Raw genomic sequence first — 24,803 nt, forward strand, 5'->3', positions numbered from 1 at the left:
TACCTGGTCATGGTCGACAAACGCAAGCGCGCCAGCTCAGATGCAGCCTCTGCGTCCAACCATGACTCGGACGCCGAGCAGTCCGTCGGCGGCGACCAGCCCGGAGCACAGGAGGCCAACAAGCAGAACAAGGCTTTCATCCCTTTCGCACATGGCGCTGAGCTTCATGATGCACTCAAGACACCCTCCGCCGACCTCTTGCGACTTTTGCTCACCCGCTTCCGCCATCAAACCACGCTCTCCTTCGCCGAGAACACACAGCGATCCGTCATTCCTGCCAACGACAAGCGAATCCAGCTTGTCAGGGACTACGCTCAATTATGCGAAACCTCAGCATCAGGATCATCATCGTCAGGTGCGGCGTCCATCTTCTCCACCTGGGAGCTCGCCGACCGTCAGGACCTTCCCACCTTGCTCCACCTGCCCATCTTCTGCCTCGCACAGTCGCTCGCGCTTCTCTCGATCCACTATCCAACTCAGGCGCTGGGCTCAAACATCATCGAACGTCTTCTTTCTGCAAATGAGCCATGGCTCGACATGCTCCACAGCTATATCTCCAACCTGGGTGGTGCCAAGTACGCCTCATCCAAGCAGCGAGAATCCAGAACCTCAAAGGGTTCTGACGTCGCTGCCCTAGCTTCACTCGTTTTGCTCCGCGAGATCGTCAACTTTGCCCAGGGACGACATGCCGTCAAGCTCTTCGACTCGTTCAACTGGTCCATGAAGGTACTCCCTCACATCTTCAACATGCGTCGAAGGGCCAACCGCAAAAGCAAGACTTCAAAGAAGGCACAGGTGGCTCAAGACGTTTCCTTGCGCAGGCCCGACATTCGCACCCTCTACATCCTCTTCCTTCTCTCGTTCTTGCAGCAGAGCTACTCGCACACGCTCAAACTTCGTCTCCTCGACCTCGGACGCGACTTTCTGCCGGCCATCCTCAAAGGCCTTCCACAGGATCCACCCGACGTGGTGCAGATCATCTTGCTGCATCTTCACGAGGATCTCATCAAAGACCAGAAGATTCCACGTAGCAAGAAGGTCGAATTCTGGAACGAATGGGCTTGCGGCTGCGTTGTGCAGCTCTACTCGCGCGAAGAGGAACATGTCCTCATTCATGCTGATACAGACACCCTTGAGAATCCCTCGGTAGCCGATCTCGCACACCACTTCCTGCTCAGCATCTGCACCAATCCAGGCTTTGGTATCTGCTACCCAGATCGAGGCTGGTATCCGCGCAAAGCACCCAGCAAGGCCGACGTCGTCGATGAGGCCCGTCCGGACCAGAGCAACACGTTGGCGAATGGCATCGACCACGACGAATCCGCTGTGGAGACGAAAGCATCACAGAAGAGCAAGCAAGCCGCTGGTGGTGGGGCCATCTACAACAAAGTTCTATCGGGCGTGCTTCGTCAGCTCTCCGTTGCTGAGGATCTTCGCCAGCAAGAATTGGCACTCGGCATCCTCACCGCCTGCCCCGAGCTTGTAGGTGGCTATCTTGAAAGCTCCTGTGCTGGGCTCTCCGTCGAGCCGAGACCCAGCTCCCGCTGGTTGTGCAACATGGCGTTCTTCGGCCGTGTCGTTGGTCTCGAGCTTCCCTCCTTCCGCAACGCCAAGGTCGAGCATCTCGAATCGAGCGATGACCCTGGAGCTGGTACTCTGGCTCCACAGTCCCATCGGCTTCTTGCGTCCGAGCCACCTCCCATGTCCAGCATTCTCGCCAACATTCTTCCGGGACCGTTCCACCGGTCACTCTTCAGTCAAGGCCTCAACAGTTCCGATCGACTCGTCCGATACTCGACCTGTACCGTGTTGTGCCGATGCTTGGACCGCATGGTGCACTTCCGCAACGTCTGTTCATCCGCGATCACGGAGCTGGACGAAGACGAGGACGGATCCTGGCGCAAACGACTGGATGCACTCGAGCTCGAAGCGCGAAAGCGCATTCCCGACATCTCTGTTATCATTCAAATCCTTCAGGTAGCTACCTCTCGATCGAGCATTAACGACCACGCCGATGCCAATGACGCTCAGGACCAATCAGAAGAGGACACTGCGAGTGCCATAACCGAGAAGGACAACATGATCTTGACCGAGATCGCACTCCGCCTTTTGTCGCTCTACTATCAAGCCGTTCCCAGCTCTGCTTTCGACGTTCGCTTCAATGCTGGCAAACTCCTGACCAATGCCTTCATCTATGCATCATCAGCAGACGCTGCCTCGCAGATGGAAGGCAGGGACACCGAGATGGCGAATGGAACCCAAGATGCCAACGACGGAGCGACTGACAGCGCATCGAATCAAGGCAGTGATGACGATGGGGACGAAGAGGACAGCGGCGAGGTCAACCTAGAGGCCCTTTGTCAGGTTCACACTCTCCGCATTCTCTCGCATTCGACACAAGCAGCCTCCTTCGATTGGACGGCGAAACCAACAGGTTCGAGCAGCAACCTGAGCTACCTCGGGTTGCTCCTCACCCTCTACGTTTCCACGCCTCTGCCACAGGTCAAGCAAGCCTGCGAGGATCTGATTCGGTCCCTGCTCTCATCCTCGTCTTTCTTCGAACATCACCCGTCCGAGATCGAGGCCTGGCTTGCAAGCTTGCCGCAGTTTGACACTCGAACGGCTCAAAGCGAAGAGCAAGGCGAACACGATTCTGTCTCTGTTGCCACTCACCATCCTTCTGTGGAGCAATCCCGGGTCATCTCGTTCCTGGACGAGTGCATGCTTCGATGTGCAAAGACTCCGTATCGTTATATTGAGGCTGCTCGTCAGCTCGTTCGCGACCACGGCAGCAAGGAGAACGCATCGGTCAGCGGAAAGGACTCGAACAGTCCATCTGACTCCACGGATCTCCTTGCGTCGCCATGGCTCATGGCCATCTTCGAGCAATTCACCATCCGTGTCGAGAAGGGCTTGTTTGGCGGAGAGGACGACACAGTAGGAGCACTGTCTGCTTTCTTCGTCCGCTTGCTTCCCGTCCTGTGCGGCTATACCCGGCAAACTTCCGCTGTCGAAGCCATGTCGGTCAAGATCCACGATGCGATCAAAGGGAGCCCCCACTACTCTTCATCCGTCTTCCTGGCGTCGACCCTGATCAGCAAGATTCACAGCATCCGCACAGCCCCCGAGCTCAGCACTCTATCGACCAAGAAGTCGAAGCGAGCCAGCTCAGCTTCTTCCGCCCTGTTCCTTGGTAAGTACCACGTTCCTCTTTCTCCCTCTTGCCGCTTCAGCCCGCGCCATCGAATGGGATGATTAGAATCTCCCAATTATCAGAACCGCTACACCAAAGTCACATCCTGCGGCTTGATTGCTGCAGCGATGGCTTGCCGATAACTCTGAAGTCGTCTTCGTCCGCCTAGGTGTTCGACAGGCGTCCTGACCATTCATGACGAGGCTAGGATACTGTTTCTCGATCAAGTATCAATATTTTGCTGACATGTTCCTGAATGCACATTCACTACGTCTGAACAGGCTCTGCCACGCCGCAAGATCTCAAGATCCGCCTGCGAGACGCCGACAGGCCACTGACACAGGTCCAGGTCTCCGAACTCTACCAAGCAACGCAGAAGCTGCACGCAATTGGCTTTTCTGCCGTCTCGCAAATCCTTGAGGAGCTCGATCCGGCGACCGAGAACCTCGCGGCAGCTGCCTTCTCAGGATCAACGGAGATCGCCTACGGCACCGTCCCAATCCTTCACCTACCTCTGAACGTCACTTTTACTGCTCCGCCTATGGACGACTTCATGGCGACTGACAGCAATCACGAAGCTCAGCAGGCAGCCACGCTGGTCGCTTGGAGAACCGAGGATCTAACCCGTCTCGCAATCCGCACAGCTGTTGACCGGTCGCGCAAAAGCCAAGACAGCGAGACATTGTTGCATCACGTCGCTTCCCTACTCTCCATCGCGGATGCTTCGGGACAGCTCTCGGAGGGAAGCATCAAGCACTTCCTGTTTGCTGATGTCGTCTCGAGCATTGATGCCCTTTCTGGATCATCGGCTACATCTGGAGTCTTACTCCGAATCAGCGAGCTCGCCGTGCGACATTTGGTCCCAAGTCGCAAAGAGGACGTCGAGATAGTCACCTCCTTGATCCATCGAGTCGAGCAGGACCAGGCTTTCGATGGCACCTTCTTCCGGTCCATGACAAACTTGATGCCTTTCTTGCCCGAAGATCACGCCCTTGACCTTATCGAAACATTCGCTCGCGCGCTCGAAACCCGGGAACCAGAAGCTGGTGTCTCTTTGCTGGCTGCAGAGGCGCTCGCCGTCCTGGTAGCGTCGTTGCAATCGAGATCTGCCATCTGGAAGGCATTGGCTCTGCGACTGCCAGAGCTTGTATCAGCAGCGCTGCGTTCGAGAGATAACGAGAGGAGTGGCAGCGACGCATCATTCGGACAGCGTCAGCACTTGCTCTTTGGGTCCATCCAATCGATCCTCGAGCATGTTCAGCGGGATGCCAAAGCTTCTTTACCCGGGAACGTAGCTGGGCTGAATTTCAGTGATCTTTCTGAAGCCGAGATTTGCTCTTCCGCCATGGATGGTGCGCTGGTAGCGGCTATTCACGCGCACCCAAAGCTGGCGTCGTCCGTCTCTGGAGCTCTCATGTCGATCCTGTCCTCTACAGGGGTTATGGCCCAGCAGGACGTTGTTCGCACGCTGCCTTGCACTCTGCTGACTTTGCTGTCAGCGCTGCTCGAGCAAGAGGAAGCGGAGCTCTCTGGACAAGAATGGACGCAAGCTCAGCTGCAGCCTGTCGTCGATCTGGCCAGCACCATCGCTCTGGAGGCCACTAACTCGGCAGACGCACTGCAAAAGCTGACGTCTCTCCTCATCGTCAGCCTGCGATGTGCGCGCAAATTTGGCTGGACAGCGATTCAAACTGCTACGAGCAGCAAGCTCTTGGAGTTCACAAGCACCGCAGCAGCTTCCTTACCATCTAGGGCCTTCCATCGCCATCTGCTGCAGGTCTTGCTGGGATTGATCGAGCACATCCCCGACCTCCCTCGCCTGACAGAGATCTTGCAGGCGACCGTCGACGCATCCCTACTCTGGCTCGTGCGTCGCTTTGCCGAGGACAGCAATGATACGGTCGACCTCGTGCAGACCATCACCCTTTTCACCTCGCTGGTGCAGCGCATTGGAGGCGACGAAGGTTTCGCAGTGCAGCTCAAGAAGTCGCTCGTGGACCCAGTCATCCAGGCCGCGATCAAGAACCGACTGCGCGGCCTCGACCAGATGCAGCTCGTGCTTGCCCTCTGTTCGTACTCCGACCTAGGGCAGACCGATCTTTCGCGCTACCTCGGCGCTCTGTCGGCTCATTCCGACTTCAACTCAGTCCTTCGCGGCACAGCCACCATTCAGCGTCCGACGCGAGGCGACACTGTGGACGACGAGGAGGAGCAAGAAGACGCTTTGTCGGAGCGAGAGAAGCATGATGGATCACAGCATCTCCGGGAGGCGCTAGTGGAAGTCGTGTACACCGTCGCCTCCCGCGACGCCAAGGCACTGCTGCGCGCACCACTTCTGACGAAGCTCATGTCGTTCTACGGCGCGAGTCTGTCGAAGTCAGACAGGATGCTGCTATCGCTGTTCAGAATGTTCGAAGAAGAGTGCGGTCACTCCTTCACAGGTTTGGTCCAAGGCTGGACATTGCCTTCGTCTCAAAGTGGTGGTGCGTCTGCACCAGTCGATGGCCGAGAGAACACACTCGAGGCGCTTCAATCCCTCGATGCGAACGTTGTCTTTGCGACCTGTACCGAATATCCTCGGTCATTGTCGCTGCGCAACACGATGGACAGCGGCTTCGAGGACGATGACGACGAAGCTGCGCTATCCGGGCAAGTGTACGGCAGGCACACGGATGCAGCGCTGCGCTACGATCCCGTCTTTGTCGCATCGCTCCTCGCCGGTGTGAGTTTGCCGGACGTGAAGCTGAGCAAATTGCAGTGGATGTCGGTGTTCGCCACAAATGCTCCCGGGCTCGTCGTTTGCGGGCTGTCTTCCCGATGTGCCGACATGCGACGGGCCAGTCTGACGCTCACCTCCAACCTCTACCTCGCTATCAGAGAGGCAGACTTCCAAGAGAAGGATCATCTCATCATGGTGCTCGACCTGCTCCGCGACGCCCTCGATTCGACGACCTCGATTCAAGCCACCGACTCCGAGACGCCCTCCGACGCGCCGTACCTGCCGATCACGACCACTCTCTTCATCGCTCACGCCCTGCGCTCCATCACCACCCCTAGCTCGTTCATCTACCCCATCATCTCGCACTTCCTCCTCCAACGCCCGCAGCTCGACGTTGGCGACATTCCTCTGCTGTACAACCTGCTCTACACGGCGTCGGACAAGTACAAGCAGGAGCGCATGTGGATGCTGCGTTTCCTGCGCGACGTCGCGCGCTCGGGTGGTCGAAGCGACTGGAAGATCTTCAAGCGTCGACGCACGTGGGAGCTGCTTGCGTCGATGTACGATAGTTGCGATGGTGGGATGGCGGGTGCGTCGATGAGCGCGGAGCGGGCGGTGGAGGAGACGGCGATGCGTGCGCTGATCGAAGATACGACGGCGTGGCTGGTGCGGAAGGGCGATGTGGCGATCGAGCTGGTGACGCGCAGAGGGTTGTTGACGTGGATGTGGCAGCAGGCGGTGCGCGAGGGCGTGGTGGCCATGGCAGAGTCTCGGAGCGACGGCGACGACGCTGGGAAGAGGCAGGCGAATGACGAGTCGGGCGCAACGGTTGGCACGTCAGGAACACTGAGAAGCGTTTGGATGCTGCTGCTGGTGCAACTCGTACGCAGTGTCGATCTGGACCGCCTGCACCGCGCGACAGACGCCGCTTGGCTTGCACCCACGCTCACGCTCACCCTGACCACCGTCAAAGCTTTGCACAACTGTCGCCTCTCCTCTCCGTCGACAACGCGTACGCTTCCGACCGTCTCAGCCGATCTCGCACGCACCATCTCGTGCACAGCCACCATGGTGCTCGACAGAGTGCTGCTCTTCGCAGAAGACCCTTCGATGGGCATGTGGATGTCTCCCATCATCGAAATCCTGGACAAGATTCTGGACATCGCCGAACCTGAACTGGCTCACAGTAACGATGACGCGTGGCAGCAATGCTGTGTGCGCATCCAGCGATGTGCGCTCACCATCGCCCCCACCGCCTCGTCATCCCCGGACCAGCAGCGTCTGGCCAAAGTCGTGCGCCGCTCCACCGCCCTCTGTCGTCGCTTCGACAGCGAGACCGCTACACTGGTCGTCTCAAACCTCTTCACCTCCTAGCATCACACTGTGACTCACAATGCAGACAAATCAAATGTCTATTACTTGTATGTGAGCACGAATTCGTCGGCCCGCTTATCGTCCCTGTCGATCCTATGATATGTGCGGATCTTGGCCGCCCACTGCTCGAGTACGATGACCCTTGCTCTGCGTTGCACGTCCTTCCTCCCGTAGCCCGCCAGCGAGCTGCCGCCGCCAAAGCAGATCCAGATCCCATTAACGCGACGGCAGTCGGAATTGAGGTGCATGTGACCGTGCACCAACAACCTCACTCCACCCGGTGCGGGGTGGTGCGCATTGAGCGAAGTCAAAACGTCAAAGATGCCTGGTTGGGACTGGGCGCCTTCCACCGTCGCGGTTTCCAGCCTGGCTCCGACCACGAGATCGGTCGTCATTGTCGATGGATACGGTGGAGTTTTTGGGTCGGTGGGATTGTGTACTTCCGGATAAGCTCCCGTGTCAGGGGGGTTCATACTTTCCGGCGGTGGGATGTGCATGAACACCACACTCGGGGGTCGAGCGAGCGTCTGACCGCCATCCGCATCCGAATCCCACTCCTTCCCCCGTCGCCACGGTTGTTTGGGCAAATCTGCCGCCCCATCGGGTTGATACGGCAAAAGTGACTCCTTAATCTCCCCGTACTTGGTGGTGAACCACTCGATCTGGTCTTTATGGATGAACCCGTAGCCAGGTTTGACCCACGGCTTCCACCGATCTTTCTCTGCATGTGTGCCGCTATCCATGAACCAAAGGCTCGCTACGTGCGCCCTGTCCTCTCGACCACTCTCCACTTTGAGCAGATAGTTGCCCGTGCCGGTGATCAACGATGGTCCGACCGAGGAGAGGGAGTAGGGCATGTTGGACGCGATCTGCATCTGCTCTTCTCGACTGAGCGGACCGGATTCCGAGTCGTGGTTGCCGAAGATCACCGCGTAGGGGATCTTGCGCGAGATCAGCGGGGCCGTGTAGAGCGAGAGGACGGAGCGCGGGTCCCAGGATGTCGATTGGCCGTTCAGCTGGTCCCCGGTTAGGACTACTAGGTCCGGCTTCTCCGTGTCGAGCCAGTTGTGGATGAGGGAGAGGGTGTCGTTCTTGGCCAGACATCCACGGGAGGACCAGCGTGGATCCGAGACGTCGATGTCACGACACGGCTCCGGAGTGGTGGAGAAGTGCAGATCGGCCAGTTGAAGGATCTTGAACGACCCATCCTTCTTGAACTTAAGTGGGTCTAGGGTGGGTTTGCGCATCGGCCGGCGGCGGTAGGTCAACGTGATCCTCGACGACGCCATGGAAGGATGCGAGCTGGAGATGATCCCTGCGGCCTCGAACCCGGGCCAAGGCGGATTATCGCCATAGGTCAAGTCGAGCTCTGTGATCGCATGCATCGTCGCATTGCCAGCCTCATCGGCGCTCCCGTGCGACACCTGTCTCGCACCCAACTCCGCCTGCATCCTCCCCACCGCCGAGCTTGTCCGATAGAACAGGTGCAGCCCTTTCTCGCCGCTCATCATCTGCACGACTCTGCTCCGCAGTCCATCCTGGACTCGATGCCACCCTTCACCCGTCGGCGGGGTCTGACCTTCCTCGACCAGCTTGATCTCGACCACTTCCTGCACGTCGCGCCGCCTCGACTTGCGGTAGAACAGAAAGCGCTGTTCGATGCTTCCAAACAGATTACTCAACATTCCTCCCGCAGAATTGCCCAGCTGGCCAACGGGGCTGAGTGACCTATCGACGCGGACCCACTTGCCCAACTCCGCATCTTGTGCTGGCGTCGTGGGCGGCACGCACGCCGTGAGGGGTAGACAGCTGTGCACGGTGATCTCGGTGATCGGTGCTGGATTTGGCAGCGTGGGAGCATAGATATCGAGTGGATAGGCGTCGTCGTACTGCTCACCTGCCACCACTCCGGGTGTTGAAGGAGGAGGAGATGTGGAGTTGACAGCATCCCCAGCGGTGGAGTGGGCAGGCTTGCGAAGGTCGATAGCGGTGTACGCCTGCCATCCGATGATCCGCGAGTTGTGGAGAACGGTATCGTGCGCGAGGTAGAACACGCAGGTGAGGAGAAGGGAGAAGGCCGCTGTGAGCAGCACGCCTTTGCCGATTCTATGTCGCATCGTCTATGGAAGGAGCGTCATCGAGATGTGTCTAGATGGTCGGTTGAAGGAGACAATTGAAGTGTGAACCCTGCATGAAGGTTCGCGCTCGGTGCAGGCGGCGCGAAAATGTTAGATGTAAGATCGGTAGAGTAAGCTGTTGCGATCTCGATTGCAACTAATCGATGCGCGCATCGGTGATTTCGTGCCGGTCAGCCCAGCGAGGCCGGCCATGGGAGCAAGCATTGGCAGACCATCCTGTCGCTAAGCTGGTAGATGCAAGGGTACATTGCATTTGCGCCTGCATCGATGAGAGATCTGGTTGAAAGCAATGCAGGACGACGATCATTCATCGAGCTTTGGCTGCACAGCTCGGGTAGGCAGGGAAGGATCTGCGACCGACCGCGTTGCATAGGGATGTTGCAGGGCACGCACGATTACGAGGGCGTAAGGTTGCAGCGTCAGTGCACGCCATGACTACCGTGCAGTGGTACAAGCGATGGAGAGCGTCCTTGAGGGAGATTGCTGCCTCGGCATCAGAGCCTCTAGAAGAACAAATCATCGATATCGAAGGCGGCCCAGCTGCATCAAAGGCTACACTCGCCATAGCTGGTCAGGAAAGCGGTCCTGCAGGGGGATATAGCCGCAGACAATGATGCCGCTGGGCTTGCCTGTTGGACGAGCAACGAGCTTTCCTGACCAGCTTCAAGAGCCGAAGACTGGACCCTTTGACAGGACACGTCGCGCTGGCAGCTGGTCGGAGTCTTGGCAGACCGAAGCAGCAAACGCGCAGGAACGCGCTCTTGCACCTGGAAGAATTTCGGCAGCCGAGACATGCACATCTCAAAGAGTGCAGCGCAGCGAACCAAAGTGAGGCAGAGGGGCAGTCGACACAGACACTTGAGACTCCGCCACGAAAAAAGTCCCAGCTCGGCGGACCTGGTGGTGAAGAGTCAAGGCGAGCCGAACATGCAGCAGCAGCACCATGTCAGCCTCGTGTGACTTGAAAGGCAAGACGTGCAAGCTCGGCAGAATGAGACACTTCTGCATCGTCACACTCGCGTCGCAGTGCACCTGGGATTCGGGTCGGCTATGCCGTCGCATGGGGGGAGCGTGACCCCTCACGAATCTCTCTCGGTTGATCCGGCTACCGTGGGATCTCAATTGGAAGCCGCGACTCTCGAGCTTCCTCGTGTGCGGATCACCCGGGACAGGGGTCTCATCGCCGCTTGGACTGCGATTGCCAAGAAGCGGCATTGTGGGAGGTTGTCGGGTTGTACGATTGTGGAATGTGACAAGCGCTTCGACGAAGTGGGAGCAAACGCGTGTGTCCGTCTCATCCGAGCCAGATGCTGCGCTTCATATCGAGTCCAAGATCCGCTTCCATGCCAAGCCCCGGAGAGCACTTACCCTTTTCGACCCCCGCCTCCCTCATCCTCTCCGCTCCCTTTCTGCCCACCCATTCACGCCATCGCTCGTTCTCTGATCCAACGACACGCTCCTTTGATCATCACTCCACTCCCACCATCCTCGATTATACCTCTCCTCTCTTCACCATCATCCCTCGTCGCGTCTCCACTCGCATCCCCACTTGATCCTCATCAAGGGCCTCCATCTGACAGGTTCAGAAAGGGCTGGCCTCTGCTTGTAGCGTCATTCACCTCCCCTTCTGCAAGGCATCTCTCCACCAGCTCCGTCTCGACCCCTTCGAAAGCCTCTGGCAGACCTTCTTTTGGACCTTCGACACGCTCCCTTTCGCTCGAGCTTAGCACATCGCGTCCACACTTTGCATCACAGTTGGCTTGTACGACACGATGAAGGTCACCTTCTTTTCCCTGCTCCTGGTCTCGTTGCCTCTCCTTTCCACCGCCTCGCTCGAGCCTGCCGGGCACACTCGACCGCGCCACCATCGACGCGCCAGGAATCTGCACGCCGACCCATCCTACCCCTCCGACCCCACGCTCTATTCGCGCGACCTATTTGGTGACCGACCTCGTATTCAGCCGCGCTCCCGACCAGGTGCCGCCATCGCCAAAAACTACACCGCCCTCGCCGATGAAGTGTTCGACTACGTCATTGCTGGGGGTGGCACAGCCGGTCTTGCGCTCGCCGGTCGCCTTTCGGAAGACCCAGACGTGACTGTCGCCGTCATTGAAGCCGGTCACTCTGGCTACTCTGACGACGAGGCGGTGCTCGTCCCCGGCAACGCCTACTTCAAATCCTCAGTCGGCTCCGACCTCGACTGGCAGTACGTCACGGCCAACCAGTCCAAGCTGCAGGATGCGGACGGCAATTCGCGCACCACCAGCTGGCCTCGCGGAAAGGTCCTCGGCGGCTCCTCGGCTATCAATGGCATGTACTACGTTGCTCCCACCAAGCGCGAGCACCAGGTATGGGGTCGTCTCTCCGGCGACATCGCCACATGGGGCTGGCACAACCTCAGGGACGCTATGAGGAAATCGACGTCGTTCACACCAAACACCATCAAGCAGCTCGACACTAGCATCAGCAATCAGACCGATTTCGTCGGTGAAGACGGACCTATCGCCCTCACCTACCCCGGTGTCAGCTACCAGCCTGTCGCCGACTGGGTGCCCACCCTGGCTGCCCTCGGCATCGACCACGCCGACAGCCCGTACGACGGCGACAATCAAGGTGCCTTCATTGCCACTTCCACCATCAACTCCAAGAACTGGGAGCGCTGCTTTTCACGCAACGCCTATCTCGATCCCATCGCCAGTAAGCGCAAGAACCTCGTCGTGCTTCCCAATCAGACCGTCACGCGCATCATCTGGGACACCGAGGCGGATGAGAACGGCGACCGTCGCGCGCTCGGCGTCGAGTTCGCTGCTTCCCCCGATGCGCCTCGAGTGCACGTCACTGCGCGTCGGGAAGTGATCCTTTCCGCTGGCGCTATCGGTTCGCCCCAGATCCTCCAGCTCTCTGGTTTCGGCTGCAAGGAGCTGCTCGAGAAGCACAATGTGACGCTTGTCAAGGAGCTTCCCGGCGTCGGGCAGAATCTGCAGGATCACCTCACGACGGCTGTCACCTACACCCCCGCGGACGGACTTGTGTTGCCGACAGAGACAAATCTGACCAAGCAAGCCTCGTTCGTCGACTCGTCGGTCGCATACGTGACGCTGGACAAGCTGTACGGTGCCAACGAGACGTCCAACTTCATCGCCCGTGCGAAGAAATTCTCGGTCGACTACATCAAGAGCGCCACCAACGTGCCCGAGGCCGTGCGTCGGGGTTGGGCTAAGCAGTACAAGTTCCTACTGGAAGACTTGCTCACTGCCAAGAGCGATAAGGGCTTCACTGGCGGTGCGAAGGGTGCGATGGAGATGCTGCTCGGCATCAGCAACGGCAAACAGGTGATGGTCGAGACGGCGTTGCAAGCTCCATTCTCGAGGGGTTGGGTCGAGATCTCATCCAAAAACCCCTTCGATAAACCTATTATCAACCCGAACTACCTGCAGCACCGCTCGGACGTGGAGCTGATGCGATCGGGTGTGCAGCTCGCACGGAAGATCGGCACCACCGCCCCGCTCAGCAGTGTCATGGGTGGCGAGTCGCTCCCTGGCAGTGCTGTGGTGAGCGACGAAGATGTGGACAAGTATGTGGCGCAGACGGCGCAGACCGAATCCCACCCGAGCTCCACCTGCTCCATGCTCGACGAGGACGACGGTGGTGTGGTCGACAACGAGCTTCGCGTCTACGGCACCAGCAACGTCCGCGTGGTGGATGCTAGTGTGGTCCCAATCTCGTTGAGTAGCCACCTCATGTCGACCACGTACGCCATCGCCGAGATCGCCGCGGATCTCATCAAGGCTGACCCGTTCGAGCTCATCGACGAGTGCGATTGGGATGGTGAAAACGAGGCTGCCGCTGCTAGCATGGCAGAGGAGGACTGCGATGAGGAGAAGTGATATACCCGCCCCCCGTCATGGATAAACGTAGCTCGATCAGGGCTATGTGTTGGATCTTTCGTTTTCTTGTTGTTCTCGATCTCGAACACCAAAGTGTTGCGTCGCCGGTCGTCGCCACACTTGCGGGTTCAGATGCAACTTTTTTGCTTTTCTTTCAGCCTTGTCACCCATTCAGACCGACTGTTTGCATCATCGAGACTGTGACGTGTGAGTAAGTCAATCTTGTCGTTGCGCGTCGGTTGGGGGCAATCGGTGCCGCAATCCGGCCCACCTTGCTGAACAGGGAGGGGGCGCGCTGCCATGCTGAACACAAACCTTTGGAGTGGCCGCGACGAGGGAGCTGCGTCAACAACACCTCAGCCGAGTTCACTCTGAAGAATCGGCGTCGTTGAGCCGGATCACGCAGGTGCCAGCGTACAAAGATCGTCCTTTCGGCCCTCGCTTCCGATCTGCTCTAGCAAGCCACCCTCGGACGCGCGCCCTTTTCGCAACGCACAAGGCTTGGCATCACGCTGCATGAATTTTTTCGCAAATTTGACAGCTGATGAGCTGCATGACCACAATGCAGGGCGCGCGCGCTCGGCGTTGTGCACTTCGGCGATCTTGAAATCCCTTTGCTTAGGCGAGGGGCGACCTTATGGTATCCGCATAGCAACGCAATGTGAGACGTGCGTCTCGGTGACTATGCAACGACGATCTTGTGGCTTGGCGTGTTGTGTTGGCATTGTGTTGGTTGCTCATTGTGTGGTCTGCGGTGTTGGTTCGCCGTGATCGCAGCGGTGATTGGGCGGGTAGATGAGACTTCTTAAGAGCGCCTTCTCCGTGGTAAGGCGGTGTCTATCCCTTTTCCCCGTCGTCACCTTTCGTCCTGACCACCATCGACCCAAACTCTTCCGAGAGTATCAAAGCTCTTTCCGACACCAGCTGCTCGTCGGATAGGAAGACTACACCATGCGCGCCTCATCATCGACGCTCGTTGTGGCGCTGACCACCCTCCTCACAACCCTTTCCGCCCTCAGCACGCTCGTGGCGGCGAACCACATTCCCTTTGGCGACGCCTCGCTCGTCGCTCGCTCTAATGCCCAACACTCCTCCCAGCTGGTCGCACGGGATGCCTCGACCCTCACTGCGGCCCAACAAGGCACGCCCTTGGGTCACGAAGATCACAGCGACCCCGTCGCACCCTCCGGCGCCCGCCTCCGCTCCCTGTCCGTCGGCGCCCACTCCCTCGCCGCATACTGGACCCGCTCTCCCTCCAACACCCTCGCCCGCCAAGCCTTCATCATGATCCACGGTCGCAATCGCGACGGCGACGCGTACTGGACGACCATGCACGACATCCTCACCTCGGCCGTCTCGGCTGGCTACACCGCCGCCGATTCCAACGCGATCATTGTCGCACCGGAATTCTACAGTGCGCGACTCAACAATGGGCAGTATTCGTCGGACGAGCTGGCATGGGGGGACATCAACGCGTGGCAAGCGGGTGAAGCTGCGGTCCATCCCAGGGGTGCGACGGAGACGAGCTTCGACGCTCTCGATGCGCTCGCGGAACACTTCAGCAATCAAACCCAATACCCGCGCTTGGAGGAGCTCGTATTCGTCGGTCACGGCGGTGGAGGTCAACTGATGAATCGATACGCTATCGTCGCAAAGACTCCCTCCTCGAACTTGGCGGTGAGATACATCGCTGGTGATCCCAGTTCCAGCGTGTACTTCACCTCGGATCGACCGACCACAGATCGAAGCGTCGCAACAAAGGAAGACTGTCCACTGTGGAACACCTGGCGGTACGGATTTGATAACTTTACCACCCCGCTCACGCCCCGGCAGCACTTTAACAACGTCATCTCTCGCGATGTACGTTACGTTGTGGGGTACGACGATACGGCGTCTAGCGGGGATCAGTACTGTATGGCGCTACTCCAAGGTGGCGTCGCGCGTAGGGACAGGAATTTGGCCTGGTGGAAGTACATCAACTACCTCGCGCGAACCAACGAGGACGTTCGAGGTTTCCCAGGAAACCTAACGAAGGAAGCCCTGCCCGATTGGACGGGCACACTGAGACATACAATGACGGTGATCCGAGGTGCAACGCATAATGCGGATGAAGTGTTTGGCAGTAGCGAAGGACGCACGGTGCTGTTCGAGAAGAGCGCGTCCGATGTCGCAGTGGGATGGAGACCGAGTGGATGGAGAAAGGCCGTGGCGACCAGCGAGACCACCAGTGCCAGTGCGGTGAGCGCGACAGGTGGAGCTGCCGCATCGGGATCTAGCTCAACGTCCACTTCGGGCGCTCAGAGCGTCCAGCGCAACTGGACCGCGCTCGCTACGCTGCTGTCCCTCGCCACTGCGATTGCAGCTTGGATCTAGACGCAAGAGGATCACACGGACATTCTCAAGACAGGCAGGACCTGCAATGCAATTTCACACACTCATTCACACTTCCCCCGCGTGCAGCAATTCTGATGAAACTCTTCCCCCTGCATTGCAAGCCAAGCTGCTCCGAACGTGTCTATGAAGAACGACGTGCACTCACTGCTGCAAAAAGGCAGGTGGAAGCTCCAACATGCTCCAAAACTCGCCGAGGCTCTGGCTGGTGGGGTTGAACGCGAACGGCGACGTGTTGTACGCTGCCGCCGTTGTCGCTGCATCCGCTGGCGCGTTGCTCTGCGACACGGGCACGGTTGCCTGCATCGACTGTGGCTGCCGCTGCTGCTGCTCGAACATCCCCCCTCCTCCTCCTCCAACGTACGGCAGCGCCGACGGGGTGCTTTGCATCCCCCCACCCATCGTGTATCCCCCACCCCCACCGATGCCGCTGAGCATATTGCCGTTGAACCCAGTGTACGGCATCGATGGTGCAGGTGGCGCCGGTGGGGCGCTCGTCGAAGGAACCTGGTTGAAGTTCATCCCCATCAACGACGGCGCAGAGGCGTTTTCGTTCCAGAAGAACGACTCGACGTCGAAAATCCCCGGTGCGAAATCCATCAGGTTCTGAGCACTGATGTTGCGCACTGCATCGTTCGACGGTTGCGCACCACCATTCCACCCCACCGCCGCATTCTGCAGCAGCATCTGCGGTGTTGCCGCGGCCTTCGTTGGCACAGGGTCGGCCAGCGCCCCTTCAGTCTCCGCAATCCAACTCGACACCTTGCCCACCCCGACAGTGGCTGCGACACTCGGTCGTCTCCTCGACGCATCCGCGCCGTGCTTCGACGCGTCCTCACCTACCACTGCAAACCCGTCCAACAACAACCGGTGCGCAGACGCGGCCGGCCATGTATCCGCTAACTTCTTCAACCACTGCACGCACAGCCCGTACCGTCGTCTCGCATCGCTCGCGATCTTGGCATCCGGCAACCGCGCGTTGAACACGAACATCACCGCCGCCGTGAACAGGCAGTAGCCCAGATCGGTGCTGAGCCGATCGACGATATCGCGCGAGGCGGCTTCGAGGAGATCGCAGATGGTGTTGGCCGCCAGGGTGCTCTGCCGATGCGAGTCGTTTTCGAGGACTTTCGACATGGCTAGTCCTTCTTCTTGCGGGATGAATGGGCGATGCAGGAGGAGACGGCCTGTGTAGTACCACAGGTTGAGCGCGAAAAAGGAAGGAAAGGGGCCGTCGTTGGTGCTGTCATCGAGGTGAAGGTGGGGAGGGAGCTTTTCTTTCCATTCGGTGAGCTGACGGTCGAGGTCCGCGAGCACTTGCTGTTTGCCTTGCCGACGTAGGAAGGCTTTGCGCCGAAGGGAATGCACTTCATCCAGGATACGCTCCACGATCTTGAACAGATGCACGCCCCAATTGAGACATGAAGGCGCATGCAGGCGGCGCATGGATGCTGATGCCGATGTAGTCGGTCGAGAACCGGACTGATCGACCGTCTGCATCTCAGTCTGATCCGACCACAGCTCGAACTCGTCGTCCTCTGTCTCGGAGAGGAGCGGCACGTCGATGTCCTTGGCGCGCAGCGTGACGGGACGTCCCATCTCGGCACACAGCACCTTGTCCACAATGTAGCAGTGCCAAATGACGCGGATGCGCGTCTCGCGTTGAACACGATCCTGAACGATCTCGGGACGATAGATGGGCCATCGGTGTAGACCCATGTCGACAGCCATGGAGCTGGCCAGATTCTGAAAGTTCCACGCCCTCGACAGGTCGCCCGTTCCATGCGAGTAGAGACTGAGCAGCCAGCAAGTCTGGATGGATGCAATGTCGGGCCGCAGTCCTTTGGCGAGGACGTGTCGTTCCGCCGCTTGGCAGAACGATTGTGCACGCTCGAGGTTGAGTTTGTGAGCAGAGGTGTCGGATTCGCTGCTACCGCTCTGAGATGCGTTGCCGGGAACGACGCAGGCCGCGATGGCGTAGATGGCGAAGAGGAGGCTCGGCTCGAGGTTGCTTCGTAGATCTTCGCGAGAAAAGGCGACGAACCATGGCTTGTAGAGGATCGGATAGAACGGGTGGAAGCCTTGCCAGTAGTATCGGAAGAGGCGGTCGTTCTCCTCATCCGAGACGATGGGATCCTCAGCGGATGCAACGCTGGTCCGCCCGTGACTGTCGTGACTGGAGCCCGGATACAGACTGTGTAGGTGCGATGCTTCCTTCCTCGCAACATTCTTGCCCAGGCGCGGAGATCGATCCTGCGAGCTCGCCGTCTCTGCATCGCCGTGCTGTCGTGGTGAAGAAATCGGCAAAAAGACGGGAGCTTTGGGATGCAAAGGCGTGTCACCCGAGTGGCGGTCATCTCGGGAACGTCCGCCAAAGGGAGCAGACGAGCTTGATGCGACCGAACGGCCTGCTGTGAGACCTAGGGCGCCTGACGGCGACTCTGCACGATGTTGACGCTGCAAGATGCCGATGCCAGAGCTCGAGCCGCGATAGACGAGCTCACCTTGCGAAGTCTCCCCAATGACGTCCTCTTCAGCGATTGCACGATCTTCGTCTTCTCCGTCTGAGACTCGAGAATTGTTGAAACGATCAACATTGTCGCTGGATGTGAGGTGCTCGATCTTGATTCTTGAGGCGGCCCGCTTGCCGGCAGCTCGCTTTCGAGATCCTGGCTCATCATCGTGGCCAGAATTATCACGCTGAGCATCAGATATTGGAAGAGCACGCTCTCCAGACACTCGAACGATCTCGGCACCTGCGTCTTCTTTGCCCAGGTGATTGACAAGATCGCGGATGGTCGTCTCGAGTGTGCGGATGAGCTTGGCTCTGGCCGATTCTTTGGGACCGGATCGGAATCCTTTCGGCGGACCTCGCTTGAGTCCGGTGTGATTATAGGTGCAAGGCGTGCCTAGTACTTGGCATACAGAGCATTCCGGCTGTCGACCATCGCATCTTCGCTTCTTGGTGCTGCATGGTTGGCACGCCTTTGCCACCCTAGACGATCCTTTCGAGTCTGAGCCGGGAGGTTCCTCGGCGGATGCGTTCTTAGTAGCACTCGATGGCGATTCGGAAGTCATTGGAATGGTGGGAGAATCATGAGACTGTTTGCGACGCTTGGATGCGGACGGACCTGGCTGTTGGACCGGATCGTATGCATTGGCAGGCGCGCGAGAAGCGGATACTGCCCGAGAGGAAGGGACGCCTGGGTAGTCGTGGGCGGCTCTCCTGGGCGAGTCATGTTCGCTGAATGCTTCGGGGCTGGATGCATTCGATGCACTGCGATAGATGTGGGAGCTACGGGCTGCGGAAGAATACAGCGGAGTGGATCGTGGCGACGGCGAGTACGATGCGTGCTCAGGATGCTGGAGCTGATGTGCCGCAGAGCGGTACGGATGGGGTGAGGATGGCATGTTGACCCTTCCGAGCGACTCTGATGCTTCGATGGGGTTGTGGATGTAGGCGTACGGTAGGATCCTCGTATGTGAGTAGCTTATCGACAGCTGTTGGATGATCGAGCACGAATGTTTGCCGGCATCTTCTGGTGAGGTGATCGGATGGTGGCGGTATGAAACGAGGGAATGAGTCGGTGCTCAACTTTCGATCAGCTTTGTCTCTTCATGTGAGCATTCCCGAGATTGAAAGCAATGGTGGAGATGGTTGTTGGATGACAAGATGAAGGTAGATAGCTGCAGTTGTGATGGTGCACGGTTGTTGGGAATATTTCGAGCGGATCGAGTTCTCACGCTCGGCTGCCTTGCTGAATTAGCAATTCACCCATTTGGCGGCATCTGAGCTGCAGCTGGTCGGAAGGGTCCTCCCGCCTTGTTTGCCGTTCCGCAGATCCAGAGTCTCAGCCAAATTTGCGGGTGAATCGAGAGCCGCCTCATCCTCCTGTCAGGCACTGCGACCATGGTGCACACTCAACCGGCGATGTTCAGCATCGCCATACGTTTGCCACTCACTCTCTGAACTGCAATGAGGGATTCTGATCTCGACCCAATCAACACAATACTGTAAGCACGTCTCTGACCATCGAATGAGAAATTGTTTCTGGCCGTGTATATCGCAGAATGCTACTACAAAGTGTACCTAAAGTGAGGCGAGCGATCTCCGATGGGGGCCTTGGTCTTTCCCTCATCGACAAGCTTCTGGTATGCCGCCCAGTTGCCCTCCCTCTTGCCGGCTTCTCTCGCCTTGTTTTCGCTCCAGCACCACCAGACGTTGATCGCAATGAAAATCTCGGCGCCGACCAGACTGGCGAGCGCGACCGAGTGACCCTGTACATACTTGGGTGCCCAGTGGGCCTGATAGATGAACGTCGCCACAAAGCCTGCCAGATTCGCAATCATGAGCTCGAGCGCGATGACCGTAGCCCGCTTGTAGAGACCGGAGTTGTTGTTGATCGGAAGCGCGAGGATGCATGGCGCACTAGGGTAGAGACCGAGAGCGATGAGGAAGGTCGCACCGTACTTGACCTTGGCATCGTTGGTCGCGAGGAGCATGATGTAGCCAATCATGGAGAGGGGGAGGAGGGCGAGCATGAAAGGGCCCCGCATGCGCGTTTTGTCCGAGAGATAGGCGACGATGATCACCAGCACCGTGGCAGGGACGTAGGGCGGGACCGTGAGGAGCTGGAGGCGGGTGGTTGCGATGTCCGGGTAGATGCCTCGCAAGATAGTCGGCAAGAAGAGACTGAACGAGTAGAGCGAGTTACAGATGAGCAGGTAGGCAATGCCCAAGAACCAAGCTTGAGGCTCCATGAGACCACGTCGGACTTCGCGCCATTCGAACTGCTCCTCCTCGAACACCATTCCTTGACGGATCGCCGAGCTGTCCGCTGCATTGGCATTGACAGCCGTGAGTGCGTTGGGTGCCGAGACCTTCATCGTGTGTTGCTGCTTCTCCGCATCGTCCTCGTCTGCCTTCAGAATGGGAGCAACTCCAGCTGCCTTTGCGCGGTTGTTCTGCTGGTCGCGTCCCAGAACAGCGAGCATGAGCTCGCGCTCGTCCTCCTTCAGACCCTTGAAGCTCCTGACTGAGGCTGGCAACGACCACCACGCAAAGCATGCCACGACAATAGTGAGCAACCCTTCAATCAAGAAAATCCACCGCCAGCCAGCAACTCCTCGTGCGGTCAGCGGCCTCAGAGGAGCCAGATAGCGGTTCTGAACACCAAGACCATCCATATGGATCAAGCCCGAGGCGAGCAGGCCTCCAAAGGCCCCAGAAAGGCTGGCTCCTGCGTAGAAGTATGCAATGCGTACCTGGACCATGTATCTCGGGTAGAGTTGCGAGAGGTACAGGGGCATGCCAGGCAGCAGACCACCTTCGAACAATCCCAGCAAGAGTCGGACAACGATCAGCCCCGCAAAGTTCTTGACGATGCCGAGGAAAACCGTGACCACGCCCCAAGCGAACACAATAAACGGCAACCAGAACTTGGCTCCCAACTTCCTCAGCATCATGTTGCTGGGGATCTCGCTAGCAATGTAGGTAATGTAAAAGATGGCGAGGGCGATGTTGAATTTTTGACCGTCGAGTTTGAGGTCGGTGGTGAGACCGGCGACTTTGGCGTTACCGATGTTGGACCTGTCGATGAAGTTGGCGAGCCAGAGCAGGCCTAGGGCGGGAACGGCACGCCAGTCGAGCTTGCGAATGCCACGACGCCAGGTGGCATATTGGGCAGGATCAGAGGGCGTACCATCTTGGTTAAAACGGATGCCGCTCTCATCCTCGGCAGCGTGCGAGAGGTTGGTGGGCGACCGATCAAAGTCGTTATCCTTCGTCTCGTAGATCGTCTCGTCGATCTTTTCCTTGGAGGCGTTGGACATTGTTGCGAGAAGTATCCTTCGCGGGGATGAGGTAGGGGAAGAAACAGAGGCAGAAGGGAGCAGAAGGAAGCTAGAGAAGCGGAGGTAAGGGACTCGTCGGTATATATGACGCTGGGAGATGCGAGGCGTCTTGAACCACTCCTTCCTGCTTTGGGGTAGCGAGAGACAGTCAAGCGAGTCGGGCTCGTTTGCCAGGCGAGAACCTTGGCAAAGCCGTGTATGGGACTGACAACCTCTGTCAATGCACACATGTGGCGTGGCGAGGGAACGCCGGCGTAGAAGCCGAGGGGCTAAGGTGCGGGGTTAGCCGCTGTCAACCCCACAAAACGCGACGTCTCAAGGGCAGGACCTGTGTCCAGGACCAGTGTCCAGAGCGCTTGCTCCGCGACTTCCACGCTTCAGAGTGGGGAGAGCATTGAGCCCCGGGAGACACGCTTCAGGAACGGCAAAAGTGTGGGAGGCGCTCAGAGACATGCGCTAGCGAACAACGGATGGATGCCGCTGAGCTCGAACAACGGCAATGCACCAGTCCGACAGGAGGAGAAGAGAGGTGCACGAGATTGCCGGCGACTGACGAGAGGACCGGCGAAATTTGACGAGGAAAAATGCGGGGGAATTCGAATCGTCTGCCGCTGCGCTGCCGCATCTTTCTCCGCCCGCAAAAGTTTGTCGAGACGCCACCGCTGTCATCCATTAGGTGGACCTCCTCGCGCGCGCAGCAGACTCATCATTGTCGACGGTCGTTCATGGCTCGGCTATCACAGACGAGTGATACATGAGCTAACTGCAGGCAAGCGAGAGCAAATGTCGGTAGCGTGCCCCTCCTGAGCCTGATACCCCTGGCAGCGATGCAGGCTAGATGGACCAGCACCATACTCCTCCAATGTCATATGCTCATCTGTTGTCTATGGCAACGAGACGAGTGCGGGATCAGGAAGAGTGAGGATCAAGGAGTCGAAGAGCGGCAGAGCGAACAAGCGTCGTTTCGGCCAGGTTCGTCCGTAAAGAACCGCAGGAAGGGCAGCTGTGGGAATTCCCCGCAGCTTTCCAACCGCTGGTTGGCAGGGCATCTCTCCGTGCGGAGTTCAAGCCGTCCGAAGAGGCTTCTCGTGACCGTACTTGGGCTTGCATGCTTTCCCGATTCAAAGATCCGTGAGAGCAATGGTTTCTCAGATCGGTCGATACATTGCTGCAAGCGCTCTTCCCTCCCAAACGGTCAATCAAGTTCTACGAGACATGAGAAGATGCATTGAGTTACGGATACGTGCTGAGCCAGTCAGCACTGCTGTCTATGATGAAGAGCTAAGATCTACTTGCGCTTGGACCTCTTCTTGGCCGAGCCATTCGATGATACTATCGAGCTTGCTTTCCTCGCCGCCGCCTCTTGCGCCGCCTCGACCATCTGCAGATCGTCATCCTCGTAGCTGCTCTCAGCATCGCTCCTCGAGTCGACCGCGCCCGCCTTGGTTACCACTCGATACGCTACCCTGCAGATCATGTAGAACCACATCAACAAGATAATCTGCAGTGCGCACAGGAGCCCGATGAGCGTAAAGTAGGCTGTCCTGGTAAAGTAGTCTCCCGTGAGGTAGTTGGTTGGGCGGAAGGACATGACCTTCAGCGTGTCGGTGATGCAGCTCCATACCACCCTCATGTAAAGGATATGCCTCGTGACGAGCCATGAGACCATGAAGAGGCCAAACGCAATATCGCAGGTAGTCTGCCAGCCAGCGTATTTGAGCATCTTGGCGACATTGAGCGCGATATCGCTCGGGTCCATGAGGCAGAGGATGGCGTTGCCGACGCGGTGGTAGCTGCACACGTACGAACCGGCGATGAGAGCGATGGTGATGACGTGGTGCGAGAACATCTGCCAGTGATCGGAGCGACGCGCTTCGACATGCAGCACAAAGAGCTGCTGGATGTAGAAGGCGCACGAGGCGAGATAGTAAAACTTGAAGAGAGGGTCGAGGCGGAACTGAGGGTAGTTGGTCCAGTATTCGACCGTATTCAAGGGCCAGTACGACTCGCGAGAGGCGATGTAGAGGCCAAGACTCCAGGAGCAAGTGTAGTAGATGAGACTAAAACCCTGCTCTGCGAATCGGAGAACCTCCTTTTCGCGGGTTCGGAGCGCTTTGGCTCGTTCGTTGAGTGCGTCGGACGATTGACGTTCGGATTTGCGTGGCTTCTTGACGTGAGGAACCGCCACCTCACCCAATGGGAGGAGGACGAACTTCATGAGCAGAGCGCGTGCGAGCGTGAAAAGAAGCACGAGCGTGCCAACAAAGAGAGCATCCTTGAGACCGCGTTCGTAGAGGTAGCCAGGGACGCCAGCGAGAAGCGCCCAAGGAGCAGAGACGTGAACGGAGTGATCACCAGCAAGACGGTGTGCTTGGTACTTGAAGGCAGCGATGGGCGAGGTGTTGTGGTCGGGTACTGGGTATGAGAGGCCGAGTGCGGCGCGTGTAAAGTTGTGAAGCGCCGTCAGCGGATGACCGAAACCGCGCGCGTCGCTGCGGAAGGGACCGATGCTGGCTTCGCCGACTAGATGGGAAGCGAGACCGGACCAATCTTGATGACCGCCTCGCTCGGATGCGTTGGGCAGATCGGAAGCGAATTGGGCGAGCGATGGCAGCCTGAGCCAGGATGGGATGATGGAGTGGAGCGAGTGCGGCAGATGCAAGTGCGAGGAGAGGTGGGCGAGAGAGAGGGAAGAGGGAGAAGAGAGGGTGTGCATCACAAGCAGGGCGATGAGACCATTGAAGGTGTACTGGATCTGTATCGAAAGCGACTCCTCGGCAGCTCTGCGTGTGGCGGACCATTCTCTTGTCCTAGATGGTTTTGATGTGTAGCTCTTTGCAGGCTTGAAGGTTGAAGCGGCGGAGGGCCGCGAACGGTTGGCAGCTTTCGCCATGGTGATGAATTAAATGACCGCGTTCAAGGGTCAAGTTGTGAAGGTGAGCCGATAAGAGATGCTGCCTTTTGTACGGTGGTCGCGGAAGGAGAAGGCTGAGTATTAGTCTGATACCTCGAGATGTGGCCGTGGCTGGCTAAGCGTGTGGCGGAATGAAGTCAAACGAAAAGGGATGCCAAGCGGTGGGCGTGTTGCGAACTTGATCGGATGCGAAGAAAGCAAACTTGGATGAAGCCAGGAGATGCCAGCAGAGGAGGGTATCAATGCGACCGAGATGGAATCGAGAACGGTGTGTATTTTGCCTTGAATGCCGTGCCACGCGTTAGGCTGCGTGAGATTGAGCCTGTGGATGCCA

At 58.2% G+C, this 24,803-nt stretch overlaps 7 protein-coding genes across 7 annotated transcripts; 3 read left to right on the forward strand and 4 right to left on the reverse strand.

Annotated features, from left to right (window-relative positions):
• Window positions 1-9: 9 nt before the first annotated feature.
• Window positions 10-7,286, forward strand: PSEUBRA_000807 (Nucleolar pre-ribosomal-associated protein 1, N-terminal; the record flags this gene model as incomplete). The annotated part of the gene is made up of 2 exons (XM_016434104.1): window positions 10-3,193; window positions 3,475-7,286. 2 exons carry the CDS (start codon window positions 10-12, stop codon window positions 7,284-7,286), a joined length of 6,996 nt encoding a protein of 2,331 aa, XP_016294577.1.
• A 41-nt stretch (window positions 7,287-7,327) lies between these two features.
• PSEUBRA_000808 (Phosphoesterase domain protein) lies at window positions 7,328-9,403 on the reverse strand (the record flags this gene model as incomplete). Its single annotated transcript, XM_016434143.1, has 1 exon — window positions 7,328-9,403. The coding sequence occupies one exon, from the start codon at window positions 9,401-9,403 to the stop codon at window positions 7,328-7,330; it is 2,076 nt and encodes a 691-aa protein (XP_016294578.1).
• A 1,793-nt stretch (window positions 9,404-11,196) lies between these two features.
• On the forward strand, window positions 11,197-13,311 carry PSEUBRA_000809 (Glucose-methanol-choline oxidoreductase, C-terminal; the record flags this gene model as incomplete). The annotated part of the gene is made up of 1 exon (XM_016434106.1): window positions 11,197-13,311. One exon carries the CDS (start codon window positions 11,197-11,199, stop codon window positions 13,309-13,311), a length of 2,115 nt encoding a protein of 704 aa, XP_016294579.1.
• Window positions 13,312-14,262: 951 nt separating this feature from the next.
• Window positions 14,263-15,684, forward strand: PSEUBRA_000810 (uncharacterized protein; the record flags this gene model as incomplete). The annotated part of the gene is made up of 1 exon (XM_016434113.1): window positions 14,263-15,684. The coding sequence occupies one exon, from the start codon at window positions 14,263-14,265 to the stop codon at window positions 15,682-15,684; it is 1,422 nt and encodes a 473-aa protein (XP_016294580.1).
• Window positions 15,685-15,846: 162 nt separating this feature from the next.
• Window positions 15,847-19,113, reverse strand: PSEUBRA_000811 (Zn(2)-C6 fungal-type DNA-binding domain protein; the record flags this gene model as incomplete). Its single annotated transcript, XM_059464456.1, has 1 exon — window positions 15,847-19,113. One exon carries the CDS (start codon window positions 19,111-19,113, stop codon window positions 15,847-15,849), a length of 3,267 nt encoding a protein of 1,088 aa, XP_059320923.1.
• Window positions 19,114-19,779: 666 nt separating this feature from the next.
• PSEUBRA_000812 (Major facilitator superfamily) lies at window positions 19,780-21,534 on the reverse strand (the record flags this gene model as incomplete). The annotated part of the gene is made up of 1 exon (XM_016434138.1): window positions 19,780-21,534. One exon carries the CDS (start codon window positions 21,532-21,534, stop codon window positions 19,780-19,782), a length of 1,755 nt encoding a protein of 584 aa, XP_016294582.1.
• Window positions 21,535-22,843: 1,309 nt separating this feature from the next.
• Window positions 22,844-24,448, reverse strand: PSEUBRA_000813 (TRAM/LAG1/CLN8 homology domain protein; the record flags this gene model as incomplete). Its single annotated transcript, XM_016434139.1, has 1 exon — window positions 22,844-24,448. One exon carries the CDS (start codon window positions 24,446-24,448, stop codon window positions 22,844-22,846), a length of 1,605 nt encoding a protein of 534 aa, XP_016294583.1.
• Between the last annotated feature and the right edge of the window lie 355 nt (window positions 24,449-24,803).

This window comes from Kalmanozyma brasiliensis (assembly GCF_000497045.1).
Source record: "Kalmanozyma brasiliensis GHG001 unplaced genomic scaffold PSEUBRA_SCAF10, whole genome shotgun sequence".
Classification (NCBI taxonomy): Eukaryota; Fungi; Basidiomycota; class Ustilaginomycetes; order Ustilaginales; genus Kalmanozyma; species Kalmanozyma brasiliensis.